The sequence below is a fragment of the Megalops cyprinoides genome, chromosome 6 (genome assembly GCF_013368585.1).
Source record: "Megalops cyprinoides isolate fMegCyp1 chromosome 6, fMegCyp1.pri, whole genome shotgun sequence".
Lineage (NCBI taxonomy): Eukaryota > Metazoa > Chordata > Actinopteri > Elopiformes > Megalopidae > Megalops > Megalops cyprinoides.
Genome location: NC_050588.1, coordinates 39,462,796 through 39,482,500, shown reverse-complemented (window position 1 = coordinate 39,482,500; position 19,705 = coordinate 39,462,796). Strand labels below are relative to the sequence as shown.

The 19,705-nt window shown below is 45.0% G+C and overlaps 2 protein-coding genes across 2 annotated transcripts; both read right to left on the bottom strand.

Annotated features, from left to right (window-relative positions):
• Positions 1–8,416: 8,416 nt before the first annotated feature.
• Positions 8,417–13,276, bottom strand: LOC118779279 (60S ribosomal protein L22-like). Its single transcript, XM_036531313.1, has 4 exons — positions 13,255–13,276; positions 12,408–12,512; positions 11,736–11,860; positions 8,417–8,612 (listed from the first exon to the last, which is right to left on the bottom strand). Exons 1-4 carry the CDS (start codon positions 13,264–13,266, stop codon positions 8,468–8,470), a joined length of 387 nt encoding a protein of 128 aa, XP_036387206.1. The 5' UTR covers positions 13,267–13,276; the 3' UTR covers positions 8,417–8,467.
• Positions 13,277–16,380: 3,104 nt separating this feature from the next.
• LOC118779955 (protein-S-isoprenylcysteine O-methyltransferase-like) lies at positions 16,381–19,460 on the bottom strand. Its single transcript, XM_036532310.1, has 5 exons — positions 19,242–19,460; positions 18,380–18,468; positions 18,045–18,214; positions 17,119–17,336; positions 16,381–16,836 (listed from the first exon to the last, which is right to left on the bottom strand). The coding sequence occupies exons 1-5, from the start codon at positions 19,458–19,460 to the stop codon at positions 16,654–16,656; spliced, it is 879 nt and encodes a 292-aa protein (XP_036388203.1). The 3' UTR covers positions 16,381–16,653.
• Positions 19,461–19,705: the final 245 nt, after the last annotated feature.

The window sequence follows — 19,705 nt, the reverse complement described above, 5'->3', positions numbered from 1 at the left end:
GTGTGTGTGTGTGTGTATGTGTATGGTGTGTGTGTGTGTGTGAGTGTGTGTGTGTGTGTGTGTGTGCGTGTGTGCGTGTGTGTGTGTGTGTGCGCGTGCGTGTGTGTGTGTGTGTGATGGAGAGAAAGGGGGTGTTCGAAGGCATGTCTGTGCAGAATAAATTCCTTCGTGTTCAGTTCCCTCTTATGCGTGATCAAGTAATTAACTAAAGCCTCTCTCCCACTTTACAGTTTCTTGGCTTTTGGCATCTAGAAAATGTATTATTCATTTACTTCATAAGTAATTTTATAAAGTCATGGATAACTGATGCCTACCCAAGTACGAAATGAAGTGTAAGCCCAGCAATAGTTCTACTGCTGAGAATTCAGGCCTTCACTCCTAACTTCTCTTCCAAAGATGTCTGAAAGGAAATGAAATTACACAGGGCTATGTGTCCACCATGTCTACACCTGTTCAGTGGACAAATTTATTTATACAAAAAGACAGCATAAGTTTATATTCATGCACTATGAAGGTTTAACCGAGCTATTTTTATGGATTAAACATCAGAAATGTAGGATTAATTCTTTCAGAAAGCACAACAAAAAGAGGAATATAAACTTAGGTCAGGCTGCTGGCAGTGCCTGCAAGGATGGATGTTACGCCAAATGTGCTGGGTGCTCTGATCATGTTTTCGAGAAAATCTTTTTGATTACAGTTTAGGTTAGACTACATCTGCATAATCAACATGGAATGGCAAACCTTTACTATGCAGTACATTCTTTTTTTTCAGTGAATGATATGAAAAACTACATCTACTGCGCTAAACTAGCAAGTTGACTAATAATTATACAACAGAAATACTGCACAATCAAAATATACTACTTTGTATTTATAAAATCTGAATTTGGAGATTATGTTGTGCTGAATCCCCGTATACATGGCCTGTAAAGGCTATCTCCTTATTCCTTATCTAACCCTTCCAGGGGTGAAAGAGGTCTCTGTGGTCCATTAGGACAGGGTTCACTGTGACAGGAAGCAGCCAGGATTTGCTCTCATCTGTTTGATGGGACATACATGCTGAGCTCGTGTGGGGGTGATCTGAGGAACATGGGGGGTATATGAGCCAACTGCAAACCAAAATGAGTCCTGCCTTCTCCCCTCTGTCACAGAACCTGCCAGCACACCACCAGCCAGCCAAAGCGTGGTCTCAGTCTGACGATAGGTCATCATTACCCACAAGCCTCAAATATTTACCACATATGTAAGAAGGATGACTTCTCACTCTGGGCCACTAACCTTACATCTCCTCTACACGAGTGGGGCAAATACAGACACGGGTAAAGGCTTTGATGTATTTGACACTGTTGGTGAGTTCATTGTAAGCAGAGCAGTGGTAGAAAGGAGCAGGGCTTAGAAGCCAAAAGGTTGCTGGTTTGATTCTCTCCCGGGGCACTGCTGCTGTACCCCTGGGCAAGCTACTTAACCCACAATGGCCTCAGTAAATATCCAGCTGTATAAATGAATAACAAGTAAAACTGTAGCCTAAGTAAGTTTCTCTGGTGTATCTGCTAAGCAACTAAATCTATCTACTCAAGATTTTCAAAAGCCAGAATTCAAAACTTTCAACAAAAATTGGAAATCTTTCAGAAAGATGAAAGTTGGTATATGTTTTCAAACGGAGTCACATATATTGATATAATAAACAATTGCACATGAAAAATGGCTTGCATCACCTCTTAGCAGGCTCTCATCTCCGACCCTTTGAAATGACATGTGCACTCCTCTGTGGAGAAGGACAGAATCGTACAAATGAAGTTTCCTGGTGATTTTCAGATTGCTCATAATCAGGAGCCGGAGGCTTTATCCTGTAGGAAATGAGTGAAGAATTACAGCACTCAGAGACAACACAGCGACAGAGTCTTTTCATGCTTCTTTCTGTAAGCCTCAGTTCTTCTGCCACATAAACCTGGAGAACAAATGGATTACTGACACAATAGCGCCGAGCTGGAGACCAGGAGAAACAGGGCCCCTCCACTTTGATGAAAACACGGGCCAGAATCGCAACAGTATATAATACAACAGTATATATAACAATATAATATATCAAGGACATAATAAAAGAGCATGTAGAGGGCAATGACATACACCAAAATATATGAAATACCATCATTTCAATATAATGCATATACTATTATGCATTGTAGGAAAATTACAAATAACATTATAAATAATTGTAGGGATACTTATTGTATAGATTATTTACTATTTACAGCTCATTTTTAAAGGTGTAGAAATATATTTCTTAAAAGCACCTATGCGACCATACAAATGTGTTTCCCTCACATAGCGGAGGGTTCTATTAAAACAGAGGCAGGTTAATTAAAGAACATGTTAAAATGATTATTTAATTTAAAAACAAAGGCAGCAGAGATTTTCCAGTGCATAAGACCCTGAGCCTCTGGCCAGTGGCAGCTTTGCAGGACAATCCTTTGATCTCTGCAGAGAGATGGCAACAGATTTGCATTCATTAATGACTGCAGGTCAAAAATGTTTTTAAAAACATTCACCCAGAAAGTTTCACTCTCTACACCTTAAAGCCACAAAGCGAGCAGGAACTATATTCTGTTTATAAGAGAGCTTTTCAAAATGAATGATCGTGTCTTAAAAAGACGTTACAATTTGTGTGGGTTCCACTGGATTTTCCATGCTGACTGTGTTTAGACAGAGAAGCAATGTCCCACCATGTCTTCTGATAGAGTGAATCTGAGAGACTGCAGACACTCTACACTCCTGCAGACACACAGACACACAGATACTCTACACTCCTGCAGACACACAGACACACAGATACTCTACACTCCTGCAGATACACAGACACTCTATACTCCTGCAGACACACAGATACACAGACACACAGACACTCTACACTCCTGCAGACACACAGACACCCTATACTCCTGCAGATACACAGACACACAGATACTCTATACTCCTGCAGACACACAGACACACAGACACTCTATACTCCTGCAGACACACAGATACACAGACATACAGATACTCTATACTCCTGCAGACACACAGACACACAGACACTCTACACTCCTGCAGATACAAAGACACACAGATACTCTATACTCCTGCAGACACACAGACACACAGACACTCTATACTCCTGCAGACACACAGACACCCTATACTCCTGCAGATACACAGACACACAGATACTCTATACTCCTGCAGACACACAGACACACAGACACTCTATACTCCTGCAGACACACAGATACACAGACATACAGATACTCTATACTCCTGCAGACACACAGACACACAGACACTCTACACTCCTGCAGATACAAAGACACACAGATACTCTATACTCCTGCAGACACACAGACACACAGACACTCTATACTCCTGCAGACACACAGATACACAGACACACAGATACTCTATACTCCTGCAGACACACAGACACACAGACACTCTATACTCCTGCAGATACACAGACACACAAATACTCTATACTCCTGCAGACACACAGACACACAGACACTCTATACTCCTGCAGGCACACAGATACACAGACACACAGATACTCTACACTTCTGCAGATACACAGACACACAGATACTCTATACTCCTGCAGACACACAGACACACAGACACTCTACACTCCTGCAGACACACAGATACACAGACACACAGATACTCTATACTCCTGCAGACACACAGACACACAGACACTCTATACTCCTGCAGATACACAGACACACAAATACTCTATACTCCTGCAGACACACAGACACACAGACACTCTATACTCCTGCAGGCACACAGATACACAGACACACAGATACTCTACACTTCTGCAGATACACAGACACACAGATACTCTATACTCCTGCAGACACACAGACACACAGACACACTACACTCCCCCAGCAGCACAGACACACAGACGGTCACATTGTTCAATGCAGGCTCTCAGCTTTATGAATCGTGAATATGATCGATGGCAGTACAGCTGCATTACAGCTATAAAAGAACTCGGATTCTTTCTATCAGTGTCTAAAAATAGAAGTCATGCCCTTCTGACCTCTTCTCCAAACGTGTGGGGATTGGTTTCCTGCCTCTTATCTCCTGCTGCTCGGAGCGGCTCGGCACGCTGAAATGATGGACAGTAATCTGGCCTTATTGCATGGGGGGGCTTCAGGCGGAGGGGGGAGGCGAGGGGGAAACGTCCTTGTGTCTTCACACACATCAAAAGGGACAGCCAGTGACAATGGCTTCCTTTAATCCCACAGAGATCTGCCTGGCCTTACTGCTGCGATTGCGTTTGAAATATTTTTCAACGTCAAAAAAATACTTCATTCGTGTTTTTTTTTCAAAGCAGGACACAGAGGTTAATAGAGGATTGTTTTTGACAATTTGTTCTGCCGTTCTGCCAGCACCAGCATGTGAACCGCAGCATACCCCCACTGACTTACCTGACATATGGAGGAAGACTAAAGGGCAAACTCACATCCTGAACCTCGAACCTTGGACTTCCCAAAAAGATATATGCATTGTTGAAACAAAGAGGGCCATCGGTTCCAGGCAGTTGAACACCGTGTCTTACAGAGAGCACACATTACCCAGCCTGCCCTGAGCTGAGAGCAGACATTACCCAGCCTGCCCTGAGCTGTCCCATTTGTTCAGACAGGAGACTTTTTTTATCCTTCACCCAACTCCTGACCACTTCATTACCCCCCTGGGAGCTGTTAGAAACAGGGGGAAAAGCAGCGCCATGGCAGTCCAGGCGCTGAGTGAAATATCTCCCCCTCAGAGCTCTTCTGTCGGGTCCAGCTGGTCCTGGAGCCTGCAGTCTAATGGGTTTCTTCAACATAAGTACTTGAGTCAGGTGCTGAGTGCTGTAGTTCTGAGAGTACGGGGATTTAAAAGGAGCTTTGAAAATAAGCTGGACCGCGGCCCTTCAGAACCAGAACCGGACTTGCCAGTGAGAATGAGAAGAGGAGGAAGAGGCGGTGGCCCTGGGGACAGAAGACAGGAGAGAGGGAAAAACAGTCAGGAAAAGAGAGGAAAGACAGCCAGCTACATGGCAAAGAGCAACAGCAGGGGGTTCTGACCGTTCAGAGTGAAGCATGTGGGAGAGTCCACAAAGAGCTCAGAGGAGCTTTTAGAAAGGGCGTTTTAATACTGCCTTTAGAAAGCATGAAATATTTATCACTTATTCCCTCCATTTATCCCAAACAAATTCTTACCTAACAACTGGCACCTTTTTGCAGCAAATTAAAATGGAATATTCTTTGGGAAGCTCATTTTAATTTTAATTATTAAAATTCCTCACTTTCTACACATATTCTGCAACACTGTGACCACTGGGTTACAGCTGTAACTTTGAAGACAAATGTCTCACTGTGTGTCAAAATCATAACCATTATCTATCATTCTGTCTGGTTCCGCAAATCATAGAGGCTACGTAAGAGAAATGATAAACTCATTTCCTTTTTTTACAAAAATCCATCCTCTCCAGATGGTAATCTCCTTGGCAGATTATCTTTGAAGAAATAGTCCAAGATAGAAATTCATCACACAAGAAAATAAAAGCATTAAAACCCCTTGCTTGGCGCTCAGAGAGCGAGGTGCTAATATTGAGTGCAGGCTGATCCCTACAGCTCAGATTTATAACCTGCCTCCCGACAGTGACCTGGAGCACAGAGCGACTCCCTACCAGATGAAATTAGCTTCATTCCACCAGGGACAGGGGTAGCTGGGTAGGTCAGTGAGGGTTTGCTCACGTCACCACTCTCATCACCCTGAAATTCATCACACACCTGCGTGTCGCTTGGGTGACATCAGTGGTGAAACGCCTATCCTCCAATCAGCACCCACTCCTCTACAGTGTGCTGTGGGACTTGTAGTGCAAGGAATAGCCACTGGTTGCATATGAACGTATCAGAGGCTCTCCTGCATGAGCAGAAGATAGGTGACTGGGGACTCCAAACAGCACTGTACTAAGAGGCAAAAGCATATTAAAATGTATACATAAAAAGACACCCCCTCTTTGACAAAATACAGAGCCATTGACTCACTCACAAAATCCAAAGGCCCCTTCCACTTTTGTCTTTGTTTAGATGTGCAAGCAGGTCCTCAAAATGGGAGGAAAGGGAATCCTTACAACATTCTCACTCTTCGGCAGCCAGTTCTCCGGAGGTTCTGGCCTGCTGAACGTTGGCATATACTGCCACCTAGTGGAACAGTGCTACATCACAGCCAGTGAGTTATTATGTCAATACTGAATTATGAGACAGGGTTTCACTTTATATTTTGTTTCTTTCCATCCTCAAAAGACAGGATACACAGTGTCTCAGATAATCAACAGTGCTTATACTATTAGGATATGAGGATTTCTGAAGGTACTGGATACCAACAACACATGCATGCACACACACACCAACACACACCCTATAGTGGGTGGGCACTTTCCTCTCGTTCCCCGACTCATGGCTTTTTTGGTTTTCGAAACCTCTCTGCTCATCTGCACAGAGGAGCCACTGAGATGTTTGTGTCGAACGTGTTATCCTCCTTCACTGTCACAAGGAGGGCTGGCCTTCCTGCATAAACCGTGCCCTCCACATACCACTGATTTAATAGGTACAAAGATACGATCGAATTTGGTCAAAAGGGTCAAATTTTCCAGGGGTGTCAAAGGAGGTAACACGGGGAAGGAATGCATTGTATTTTGCAACCATAGGGTAATATTTCAGCAGACAACCATAAATCGGTTCGTGAATATGCGTCAGTGATGAGACCAGTTTGTACTGTTATTGCCGATCTGTGCATTAATGTCTGTATGTTTATGTGTGCCCGTACACACATTACTGTCTGCTGAATATCCATCTGATTCTGCACATATACCTTCATACCCAGCATGGGCCTTCATTTGCAAAACCATCACTGCTCACCAAGCTGCTGTTTTCCTGCAGAAGGTTTCACTTTCTGATAAGTGGTGACAAAACAGAGCAAACATTCACTCTGTGACTCAGACCGAATCCAGCTTGTTGCAAACCTCGACCTTTAATGGAACTGCTTCAACCATGAACACGCTGTAAACCGGGGACTGAAATAAGAGAACTACAGTGGCCCTTTTCAAAGAACTTCACTAGGACAGTGCGGGAATCCCTGCTTTCGAAACACAGGCAGGGGACACCGCGAGTGATCCGGGACACACACACATGGATATCACCTCACCAGAACAGCCTGTTTACAGCAAGTGCTTCATCTTCAAGCCAACACAACTGAAAACTGTCATCGTTCAGTCAACCGTACTGAAAACAGCAATTACTGAGCCACAGTCGTGTGTCATCAGCACCACCAGTGCGAGCGTGTTCCCTTTCACTGGCAGCTCTCAGAAACATCCTGATCGTCTCTCACTGCTCAGCACAAATATCAAAGATGGCAACTGAAATAAGCACCAACCATTAGCAGCCCATTCCTTATTCCACGTGAAAGAACTGCCACTGTATTTAAATAAATCAACTCGTTTCGAGTTATCTGTGACATCTTTGTGATTCTGAAAGGCTGATTTCATGCAATGTTTTAATGAAGCAATTCAGGATTAGTCCTTTGCCTTAAGGGTACACCAGCTGTGCTCCACTTTGGATATTATTCTGCAACCTTCCGGTTAAGAAGCAAGCCTGTTACCCACAATGCCACTGGCAACATGTAAGATGAGACTGCAAAAAAAGCAACGCTCCAGTGTGAGAGCGGTTTAATGGCACTACAGTGTGGTATTGATGACTCAAATGCTATCTGACACTACAGCAAAAACTCCCAAGCCATTTTATTCAAGTGTAGTGGGTATTGAATTCCACAGCATCTTCAAGTATGTGTTGCCATGGTAACCTTTCACAAGGGATCAAAGCTCTTCACTATGACACTCTGCTCCTTCGTATTTACAGGGTAAGAAATGCTGAACTCGCACTGCCTGAGAGTCAGACGTGAAGGCGAGTGGCTCTCTAACACACAGAGCGCCGAAGAGGTCGCTTTTCTGCATTCAGGGAGTCTAAATCTGCAACTAAGACTGCACAGCTACTCCAAGTCAACAACACAAAGCATTATTCTTCTGTGTGCATCTCCTGGAGCACCCGGGTGGGCTCCCAGCCAGTGCTGCAGCTACAGCCACTGAGGGGTAAACAGATTATGTGGCGCCCCTCCAGTATTCAGCATGCAGTGCCACGCTGGGCTACCAATCCAGCCAGCCAATACACACTGCATACAAATACTGAGAGCACAGACCAACACTGAGCATCCTCACCCCTGCTTAACAGGGAGGAGACCTCTGCATCGCTGAACCCACACATACAGGAACGCAGTTCCAGGTACAGAACCCCCCGCCCCACGGCGAAACACAAAGCCAGCCAGATGGTGGAAATATTTTAAGAATTTATTGAATATACAAAAGTGACAGGCGTGGGGCTTAATCCTCATCTTCCTCCTCCTCCTCGTCCTGGTTGATCTGGAAGTAGCGAAGTTCGTAGCTCTCCTTGGTATTAGCAACCACACGCAGCCAGTCTCTCAGGTTGTTCTTCTTCAGGTACTTCTTTGTCAGATACTTCAGGTACCTAAATATGAGATGGAGAGTACAAGAGGGCAAAGTTAAGACCAAAGTGCCGTGGAAAAGATAGAAGGAAACAAGGTGTTACCTTTCCTTCGTACTTTCATGGGGGAGGCTACACCGGCTTTCCTGAACTATGTCTGTGTAGGATTATAGTGCTATAACAGCTTTTCAGCATGTTTTAAGTAAATACTCAGGCTTTGGCCACACTGGACTCACCCACTACAGCTAAGCTGAACAAGTTCAGTGACTAATTAAGACTCCACACTTCAGAAGTTCAAAAATTCAGAAATAGTAGCTATACTGCTGTTTATTTGTACTGATATTATATGTTTAACCAATACTACCACTCACAACACCAAACAGGTAAACTAATTATGCTCATAAAAACATTCAAAGAGTTAAGATAGACATAAGCAAACAGACCTTTTGCATTTTTACACTGAACAGTGGCACCCAAAGATTGAATAATGAGCATGTTTTTGGCCTTATGTTTTGAAAAATTTTACATGTTATTGAAGTCTTGTTTTGATTTTTATTATATACCTGATCATGCCGTTACATGAAAATGGATGTATGTACGTGTCTGTACATGGACACAGCTTGTGGTGTGTACGTGTGTGTATAATACTTGTCATAATAATATGACATTCATATTTTTCACTTTCTGATTGTTTTGCCATGTGTAATCACTCTGCAGATCTTATGAATGGAGGATTGTCATACAGCAATTTGTCAGTTTATGACTGTCATTATTTAGACAGAAGTTCTATTCCACATCAATCATGAGTGATAATACGCTGTCGTTTCAGATCCATGCAGGGAGCTTTTCCTCCCCACTAACTGCCGACAGTGATCATCTGTCCCAGCGGAAACTGGCTTCATTCTCTTCTCTTGTTCTTGTTTTTGTCACCGTAGGTATTTACAGATCTTTTTTCCTTAGTAACTCAGCGCCAATTGACAAAACCTCTTAGTGCTGCCAGCTGTGGTAGTCCAAATGACATATTCCCTCAGCTGTTAATAAGTCTAGACCTGAAGACAGGCAGAGTTTTAATGTCTAATTATGAAGTGCATATGTTCTTTAATTCCCTTCCTCCTGATACCACAGGACAGTTCTCCTTAACCATGGCGGTTGGAATGAAGGTCTGTCTGACCAGGTCAGCTACTGTCTAAAAAAACAACTCTGTGATTAATGCCAGCAGCGATGTGCAACAGTCTTTAGTGATAAAATCCATTTAAAAAGGGCTTCTCCGCATTGCCATGCTCCATCTGAAAGTGACTTCAAAGTACACCATAAGAAATTTTTGAGAATATTTCAAAATCATCTTTACACTTTATTCATAAAAATATTCTGCAGTCTGTGCTAAAATTATGCATGGGTGTTATTCCAGGCGCAGGGAACAGAAACGCAGTAAAGAACAGCAGGGTTGTTTTTCCGAATCAATGCTGCACAGATGAACAGATCTTTACATCTTCTGGATGGCCCTGTCTATGCCTGAGCGCACTGCATCTGCTGATGCGCACGCAGACAGGATCTGTGAATCCACACAGCATGAAACCAAAGTTTCTCTTTTTTTAACCTCTTCATCTTTTTCCTCTTCCTCTAGAATAGCCAGCCAGGTCTAACAATGTCTGCCAGACAGTATATACAGTAAACAGCACACAAATCAATCTCTGCATCAAAGCGGTAACCTTTTTACTGAACTTCAGTTTCACCTTTATAAGGTATTGGATGTCTCAACCATTCACGTACGTTTCAGTGTAAAGTTTTAATGCTTAATGTACATAGTTTTAACTCTTGATGACGAGCTGTTTTTATCTCATTTCAACATTGGTAAGAAATGCTTTTCAGAGTGTGACACTTCAAGCACGCCTGCCACTCTGGGGACCTGGGACGGTCTACAGCAGCAGGTAGAAGGGCTGGTTTTCACAGACACAGAAAAAAGCTCAACCTCTTCATACGCATAAAAAAAGATTCTCTGCAAGTCACTACAGAAACTAAATTCAGTGTGCCATTTAATTTTTACCAATATGAAAATGAACATGACATTAGGTACACTAAACCTTCTGTTCCACATCACCTAACAACTGAAACTTTCTGTCCCACATTACTTAACTGAAAACACAATGGCACATTTTTTCCATGAAGCTAAAATACCCCAAATCTTCAGACACGGCCTGTACATCAAGTTCCTCGCACCTTTACAGTACCACCCAAGGGTGCTTAACTCATACCACATAGAATCGCATTTCCATTACTAACACTAACATATATTTGCTAGTGTATATGTTAGTATTCTGCAAAGTGTCAAATGTCAAAAAGTATGAGGAAATGCACATGTAATGGACCATAGTTATAATATCAGCTTCCAAACGACATATGCATTTACACTGTTTGCAAGTTGCTTGTTATTTTACATGACCACCTTTACTAAAAATGTAGGTGTGCCATCCACCTAATCACAGGCAGGGGAGGCACATGAGGTACAATAATGATTTCAATTCACTGTTACATGCATGGGCTCCATTTCTGTACTCCACATCTGAAGTGCTCAAAAACCAACAATCTGTGTCATGACCTCTGCAGTCTGTCGGTCTCCAGCTCCACAACCGGCTCCAAGTCCACAGATACTGCTCAATGATGACTATAAAATTTTCCTGTACTAATTACTTCTAATCGTTTCTAATGCATAATGCTGGTACTTACGGCATTATCGTGCCCAGTACCTGCATCATAAACAATACAAGCACAGACATTACTGACAGTCATTCTACCGCTATTACAAATAAGACGGCTACTTTCGCTTTGAATGCACCACAGAGATGTCTGCTTCGTTACAGCACACAGCACAGCGCATTAGTAAGACTTGATCAAACGTCGTGTCCTGTATATCCTTTCCTGTCAGAAAAGCGTCTTACAAAGCTCTAGCTAATGTTGAGAGCCCAGAAGCCACAGGCGGCTACCGCAGTCACATGGTCAGACACAGATTGCTACAAAACAGTCACGGGGGTACAGCCGTGCTGCAGGGGGCAGGAAGCAGGCCCCACCCCTGCCCCGAAGCAGCCGCAGCGCTGCTGCAGAAACGGGGCGAGCGCCCTAAATTCAGGGAGAAGGGGTGCGGCGCCCTACCTTTTGGAGAAGGGCACCTCCGAGGTCACAGTGATCTTGCTCTTGCTCCTCTCGATGGTGACCACGCCCCCGCCGAGGTTTCCTGCTCTTCCGTTCACCTTGATTCGCTCCTGCAGGAACTGCTCCTGTGACAGACAGGTGGAGGACACGCCCAGCCGGTCACAGCACCCTCCCATCTCCACAGCACCGCGCAACAGCTGCCGGCAGGTCACACTGCCCCTTCCCTGCACTGCACTACACTCATTCAGCAGACGCTCGTCCCCACAGCAACTTCCAGCACAAAAGAACAGACGTGTATCCATTCAAGAAGAATGAGCAACAGTGTCAGACCAGGCTAACAGACCAGTGAGTGTGAGCACAACACCATTCAAGCCCTACCACTAGTTAACTCGCGCTAGCCGGACTAGACAGCCTAGAAACTAAGGGAAGCCAAGAACACGGCTACCGTCGGCTGACAGCTGCCCTAACTACACTGCTGCTGTTCTCACACCTCTGCCTCGCAGGGTTATTACGGGCTCCACTCCACATAAACACCTGCGGCCGGTCTCAGCACTCCCCAGCACACGCTGAGTAAGAATCGCAAACGGGCAGCTCAGCCATGGACCTAAATGCACAGCAGTCAGACAGGTCTGCGAGTCTGGAGATAACTTACAAAGTGTGGAGATAACTTACAAAGTTGGCAGCATCCATGATGCCATCTTCCACAGGGTGGGTGCAGTCCAGGGTGAACCTCAGGACCTGCTTCTTCTTCTTGCCACCTTTGGGGGTCTGCTTTTTCTGCAGGTGGAGTAAGAGACAGAGGCTGTGCATGGCAACGCTCAACACATGTTCCCCACCCCCCCGGACGTTTCAGCTAACATTCCTACACAACTCTTGGATAATTTCATTATTCACAAATGTTACCTTGTCACATTTAAATTACAGTTCTATTACATGCATTCAGGGGGAACCAAGTAACATCAAATGGTTCGCTGAATGCCAGACACGGATTTTAATTCATCGACCCACGCTGCACCAGCCCAGTTACCAATCTAACAACCTGAGTGCTTAAAGTTGCAAACATAACATTCGCCTCGTCAAGTAATGGGGTACCAAATCTCAAGTAATGGGGTACTAAATCTCAAGTACCCCCCTCCCCCGTCATCAACAGCACTGCCACCATCCTGTCTTCTGCCTGTCACCAATATATTTACTATTTATTCGTTAGAGTGGCATTTGCAGTTTGCCCGGACGCACGCAGACCGGGCAGCCTCCGGGACGCACGCAGACCGGGCAGCCTCCGGGACGCACGCTGTAGCAGCTTAGCTGCGGCTACAACGTGCTTCTCAGCGGGAAGGCCTCATTCAGAAATCGCCTATCAACAAACCCGCGTAATTATGTGCTTACAGCATTAAACCGGCAGTTCTGCTCAAATGTGTGAACCTGTTCGTCTACGAGTTAACAAGCGCTGATTTTAAACAGGTTCAGATTTTAAAAATGCAACTTACTCCACAATTTAGTGAGGCATGGTCATACTCACCAGCGGAGCCATGGCGGACAATCTCAGCAGAAAGGAAGTTGAAGGGCTGCGCAGCCGCGTTGACACTTTTCAGACGCAGCTAATCGGACACAGAGCTAATCGATGGGATCGACGACTCGAGGTTTGACTGATGCTCTGACCGCTTTTCCTACAGCAACAGAGTAAAATACGTCTATGAGGCGATATAACATAAGAGCTGTAAAAGATTTTGGTTTTTTGTTTTGCTTTTGTTTTGCTTTTTACAGTTCCGGAACTGCTGATATGCGTCGTTGATAAATGAATGAAAGTATTATAAATAACACGTCACATATTGTTATTATAAATAACAAATCATAAAGCCTTTAAACGTAACCGAGGAATGCCTTGTAGCCACAAGGTGTCTCTCTTGATCTTTCTAAGATCAGTGTGTAAGCGCAGTTGTGATTTTTGTACAACCCCAACCAATGCTTTTTGGCGGGATCGAAACAGGCCTGGACTCAATTAAACTCCTTTATATCCAAATGAATATTCGTCTTTTACTGTAACTGAATCACTGAAGGGCAGTAAAGTCTGTGTAGTTTGTGGGAGTGGAAACCAAATGGTTATGCTTTATGGTTATTGTTATTGTCATTTTGGAGGAGTAACAATTGATTTGAAACTATGCAGGAATTCAGGTAGGTTGAAAGCAAACTAATTTCTCATTTAGAGAACAGATTGGGCAACTATCATGCAGCTCATCAGCTGTAGGGCAGTCCCCTGAGGTTAACACCCTTATTCTTTCAGTCAGTGCCAGTGGGATTTTTAATGGCCACAGTGAGTCAGGACTTTGCTTTGATGCCTCATCCAAAGAGTGGCACTGTCTACAGCACAATGCCTCTGTCTCTGTGCTCGAGTATTGGATTTATTTGGCCCATAGAGAAGAGTGCCCCCCTAGGCCCAACAACACCACTTACAGCAACACCAGGGCATCTTATTGAAGCATGCCAGACACACTTTGCTTCACCTGTTTGGCAGGAGAGGGCGTCAGGGTGTGCTAACACTTCCTGAATCAACCTGTACTTATTCTTCAGTTACAGGGGTTCAGACACAAGAAACATGTTCTATTATTTTATTGCACAATTTTAATACCATACTTTGTTCTTTCTGTTGCTGTAATTTTCAATAGAAATCTGTGCCATTGCAGTTACACAGATATGCTTACATTCGTCAATATTTTCTCCCTAGTGGCAGCTAATGGGTGCAGTAACTCGGGAAGCAGAGTCAGTATCAGCCCCATCGGTACTATATTTATTGGTGCTGACAAGAACAAAATGGTTTCACATTACGCTTCGAGTCTTCCCGCTGTCTCCTCTCGCATCTTCTGTCACCGTCTGACTGCCTGGAAAACGTCTCCTCTGTGGATTCCCGGAATGGGATGGGGAGTGGAATAAATACATTTGTGTTCAGAAATCTTGATCTCTGTGCTCTTAATGGCACCATATACGTCTAGGACTAAATTGTGAGCCTGCTGAGGTCAATGTGACTAACAGTTCTGTTGAATCAATTGATCAAAAAACATGTTGATGCAGTGCTTGCTTGTCAGGCTGTAAGTATTTTTGATACTGAATTAATGATTTAGCTGCATCCTAAAGAAAATGATTCGTTGCTTGTTTAACATTAAGTACAACTCTTCATTACACGCGTTTTCTCCCCAAAGTTTGTTTCTTCTTGTTATAATTATATTGCCCTTCAGGAAATACAGTATAATTAATTTTTTCCCTGGCTAAGCAATTGTGTGACAGCAAGGAGTGATATTAGCAGGGTTTTGGTGTCACCCAAGGCTGCCACCATGTGAGAGCACAAAGAGCAGCATTTCAGCCTGGTTATTCATGCATTTAACAACTCCCAGGCTGAGTGGTGTTCTGCAGCATGTGCATTAGAATGGGCTTGTGTCCGTTCTCATTTTGGAGTTCTGGTTCTGGTTCTGGTTCCACGAACAGCATTACGAAGAGAGCTGCAGCGGTAAAGCCTGGATCTCCCTGAACTCCATCCACACCACCTGGAACCTTCACAAAACCCATCAAATACTTCAGTAACTCAAGCATGTTTATTTCCGCATCTGACCCCCACCACCAACAAGAACTTTTAATAAAATACAATATAAAAGCACTTCAGAGTTCTCCCAGTAGAGTACATATTTACAATGAAAATGAATGCAAGAAGGGAGACATTCCCAGAAGGATTCTGGACAGTGGTGGTACTCCATGTTCGAATCCTGGTTTTAAAGCACGCAAACAAGCCCAACTGGACACACTCATCCACCCACCAATTGTTGACCCTCTTGGTAACCAGCACAGCTCAGCTCCCAGGGAGTTAAGGAGACGTCAGAGATGTACCATTACATTGACGGACAGTGTCTTTCTCCTCCTTCTCATTTCCACAGTGTTTACCGTTGATGACAATCATCAGTACAGTATGTGTGAGAATGAACAACTTACAGAACATAATACCACAGAAAAAGGTCCAAAAAATTAATAAGATAAAAAAAAATAAAATTCAGCAGTCAATGAGGTATTTCAAACCTGGCTCCTACTAAAGATAAATAGAGCCCATATCACATGTGAGCTACAGAGATCTGCCCCTTTCACACCACACAGCCTTCAGCTGAGGGGGAGAAAGGCCGTGGGGGAGGAATGGCTAAAATTAGCTTCTCTGGGTCTTTCAGGCCAACTGAAGTAAACTGCAGACACACTTCAGATTCCAGCTGTCTCATCTTAAAAGTCTCTACACTGCCACACATCCAAACTCATGAGGAGTGTTAAAAGGCATGCCAGTGCAACACTGACAATCAGGGCCTAAGAGCGGCACAGAATTTCAAACTCAAACTTGCATTAGTTACTTATGTAAACAAGCACAGAGCCCCTGGACAAGGCGTTCGAAACTGTGGCATTTTTCTCCTTAAGCCAAATCCAACATCATCCTCAGACACACATGCTTTCCAATGAAAGACTAGTTAGTGATATACAAACCCATAATGCTCTCAGACTCATTCAAGTGGAATGATGAATCTCTTTGCAGAACTAACTGCAGGCTGAAAGTAAATAAATAAATATATAAACAGGGCATCAAATCCCCAAATCTTAAATAAGCAGGAAGGAGCACTGGCAACTGTGGTCTGGGTTGCTTGGGGGTGTGGTCAGATATGCAGATATGGGGCCGTCCTGCAGCGAGGGGGGCGGGGCTTCGGTGCTTAGCATGTCAGTGTCTCCCTGTGCCTGATAGGGCACTGCGACCTCCTGGCAGCCAGGGGGTGGAGCCACAGCGTTGCAGGCTGCCAGCTCCCTCCCTCCCCTTTCGGCACCGATCTGAGGAGGGTCTCCACCGTTTCATTTCTTCTTATAGATAAATGCTGAACTCTTCCTCACTCCGTTCGCCGCCGGTTTAGGGGTCCACGCAGATGCCCTGGATGAAGGGCAGGCCGGTGGGCACCTTGCGTTTGTACTCCAGGTACTCCTCTCCGAAGAAGAGGATGAGGGAGAGCTCCTCTTCCTCGATGCGCTCACGGAAGAAGCGCCAGCTGGCCAGCGTGTAGCCCAGCACGCACACGGGGTTACACAGCACCACCTGCAACACGCAAACGCAGGGTGAGGTGCGGCACAGGCCCGGGAGGGCTGGGGAAGCCATCTCAGCTAACAGAGCCAAACGAGACCAGTGAAATGCTCATACCCCTGCAAAAAGACTCATCCAGCCCTGGATAGCCAAACACCTGTAACGGTTGTACTGGGGATGAATTGATGGATGTGCTTTCTCTAATGACACACATACACTAAGCCACGGACAGCCTGGCTGTGTGTGTTCCTGTATGTACACTGCTCACCTGGATGTGTTCCTATCAGACAGGTGTACCTGTGTGCCGATGCTCCAGTAGAACCAGCCCACGTAGGAGGGGTGTCTGAAGCAGGAGTACACCCCGGAGGTGACCAGCACGTGGCTCTGTGCCTTCTCGTTCTGCACGATGTGGTTGAAGTTGGAGCCGGCGGTCAGCATGGCCGACTTTCGCAGGCCTTCCCCGCACACCACCATGAGTAACCCGAGCAGGCTGAGCCAACGGCAGTGTTTCAGCTCTGCAGGAGAGAGAGAGAGAGGCTGTGCTTTACTCCATACACACACACTCACACACACACTCACACTCTCACACACACACACACACACACACACACACACACACACACAGTCACAGCCGCACTCACTGCCGCAGTCGCACATAAAAAGCTCACATTCACCCTCACACACACAATACCACTCAATACCACTACAAACTTTCCTGGTCTCTCCCCCAAACACTAACACATATCACGCTCCAAACTATTTCTTGGTCACAAAAAAGCAATTTGGAAGTTTAGTACAAATAAAGGCATCCATTTGAATGAACAAGAAAAAGGGTAGTGGATTGCAATTTATTGCTAAAAACAGCACTGTTCTGTACACTATAACGACTAATCTAATGAGTCTAAAACTCCAAATCTGTACGACCGGAGTAATATTTTTCCATGCTGACCCAGCACTTCCTTAACAGACAACGTGGGCGACAAAAAACATAGAGAACTGTATGTACAGGACATCAGGGATGGAAAGGAGAGATTTTTCACTCTGGCTGGCCTCGCCAGAAGTGTAAAATTTGCGCCGCTGAAATCTTGCAAGCCAAGAGTACTTGGAGCTAAACTCTCTGAAGATGGCGCTGCTATGTCCAACACACACACACACACACACACACCTGCAATCCTACTGCTGTTGGAAGCACCACATAAAAGTCACACCAGGGGAGGACAGACCTGGGAGCAGGAGCTTCTCCACGGTGAACTCCAGCCATGAGGACAGGGCAGCCACTGTGTACTCCACACTGTGGTTCAGCAGAAACGAGTCTAAGGACAGGCTGTGCGGGTTAATCATGGCTGTCACCAGGTACTCCGAGTAGTGGAAGAACGACAGGGAGCACATGTACCTGTGGACACACACAAACGTACATTCAGATTCAAAACTCCAAACTTTCACCCAGAGGCACTCCAGTTGCTTTAGTAAGAGACGGTCTGGATGTAGAGAAGGAGAAAGTCTACATTTCCCAGGATACCCACATCGTGATCTGTATGCATTCATCATAACTGCTTACCAACCAAAGTGTGTCCATGTTGTTTGACCTAAACTGATCAGCAATCCACAGCCAAAGATGAAGCCCAGGAAGCAGGCTCGCACAGCCACCTGGGAGGGACGGAGAGAGATCAAGGACAAAAGGAGACGTAAACGAGAAGGGCTGAGGGAGGTACAGAGAGATAGGCATGCCCCTCAAAGATGTTTAGCCCGGCTGTAGGTTTATATTACAAGCAGTGTTATACATAATCTATAATTTGATAACCATCTCAATTTGCAAGACACCGTTCAAACTGGGGGCTGGAGTTGAGACGGCGCGAGCTCGACTTCGAGCGCTCGCGAGCTGTCCCCCGGGACAGGGAGCACGAGGGCAGGGCGGCAGAGCGCGAGCCGCAGCGCACCATCTCCTGTTACCCGCAGTCATGTGAAAACACGTGTCATCTCCAGATATCAATAATAACGGTGTGCTTACACTGAATCGAGGAGGTAAACAAGTACCAGCGCAATGAATACTCCTGGAACCTTTCCCTGCGGTTTACTGAGGAAGTCAACCAAGAAGTAGTTTGAAAAAAAGTCTTGCGACTTACATAGGGCCCAACCAGACAATATAATGTGAAGTGGGTCTCAGCGATGTCAGGGCTCCCTGTCTTACATTTTTGTTAGCTAACGCAATTTGCTAACTGCCTAACTGACTAGGTAGCTACCTAACATGTGAGACATAGACTCCTCACTCACAGATGCCAAAATGTAATTGATGGTTATGAGGAAATGATGAGAAGGAACGTCTAGTCACGCTTTTTCACACAGTACAAGAAACGGCTACAGGTACGATCAGCAGGTACCACACAAGATGACAGAACTGCTACACGCCTGTTCATCCTTACCTTATACATTGGTCCTTTGTATACGGCAAGCAAGAAGAGGTTTATCACAACCAGATAAACAGCGATGGCTATTTTGTCCCGTATCTCCGGCACATAGTCGAAAATCCCGGGGGCATGCGATCCCAGTGACGAAAGATGTGGAATTAAAATAACACAGAGTCCCAGAATAAAGCTTATTATACTCACTCGCCCCTCTAACGCTAACTTACTACCTGCCATGTTGGGAACTGGAGATTTGCCGGGGAAACATCGCGAGATTTGCGGGTTTGATTCCACCCCCCCGACACAAGTACCCACTCGGTGTGGGTATCTGTCTCCCTCTAGAGGTTATTAGTCGAATAAACATAAATCATAAAATATAAATCAATGATAGTGTCGTTGACACCAAGCCAGCATTTTTAAATTTATAAACATTTTCTGTCTGGAGACATTTCTGTCCCTTTAGTGATCACTCCAGTAACTCT

Excerpts from the sequence above, each read along its gene's own strand:
- LOC118779279 (XM_036531313.1), bottom strand. Across the intron at positions 11,861-12,407 it reads TCATGGATGCTGCCAACTTT|GAGCAGTTCCTGCAGGAGCG; the intron begins GTAAGTTATCTC and ends TGTCTGTCACAG. Across the intron at positions 8,613-11,735 it reads GAGGTGCCCTTCTCCAAAAG|GTACCTGAAGTATCTGACAA; the intron begins GTAGGGCGCCGC and ends TCTCATATTTAG.
- LOC118779955 (XM_036532310.1), bottom strand. The coding sequence starts at position 19,460 with ATGGCAGGTAGTAAGTTAGCGTTAGAGGGGCGAGTGAGTATAATAAGC. Across the intron at positions 18,215-18,379 it reads ACATGGACACACTTTGGTTG|GTACATGTGCTCCCTGTCGT; the intron begins GTAAGCAGTTAT and ends GTGTGTCCACAG. Across the intron at positions 16,837-17,118 it reads ACTGGAGCATCGGCACACAG|GTGGTGCTGTGTAACCCCGT; the intron begins GTACACCTGTCT and ends TGCGTGTTGCAG.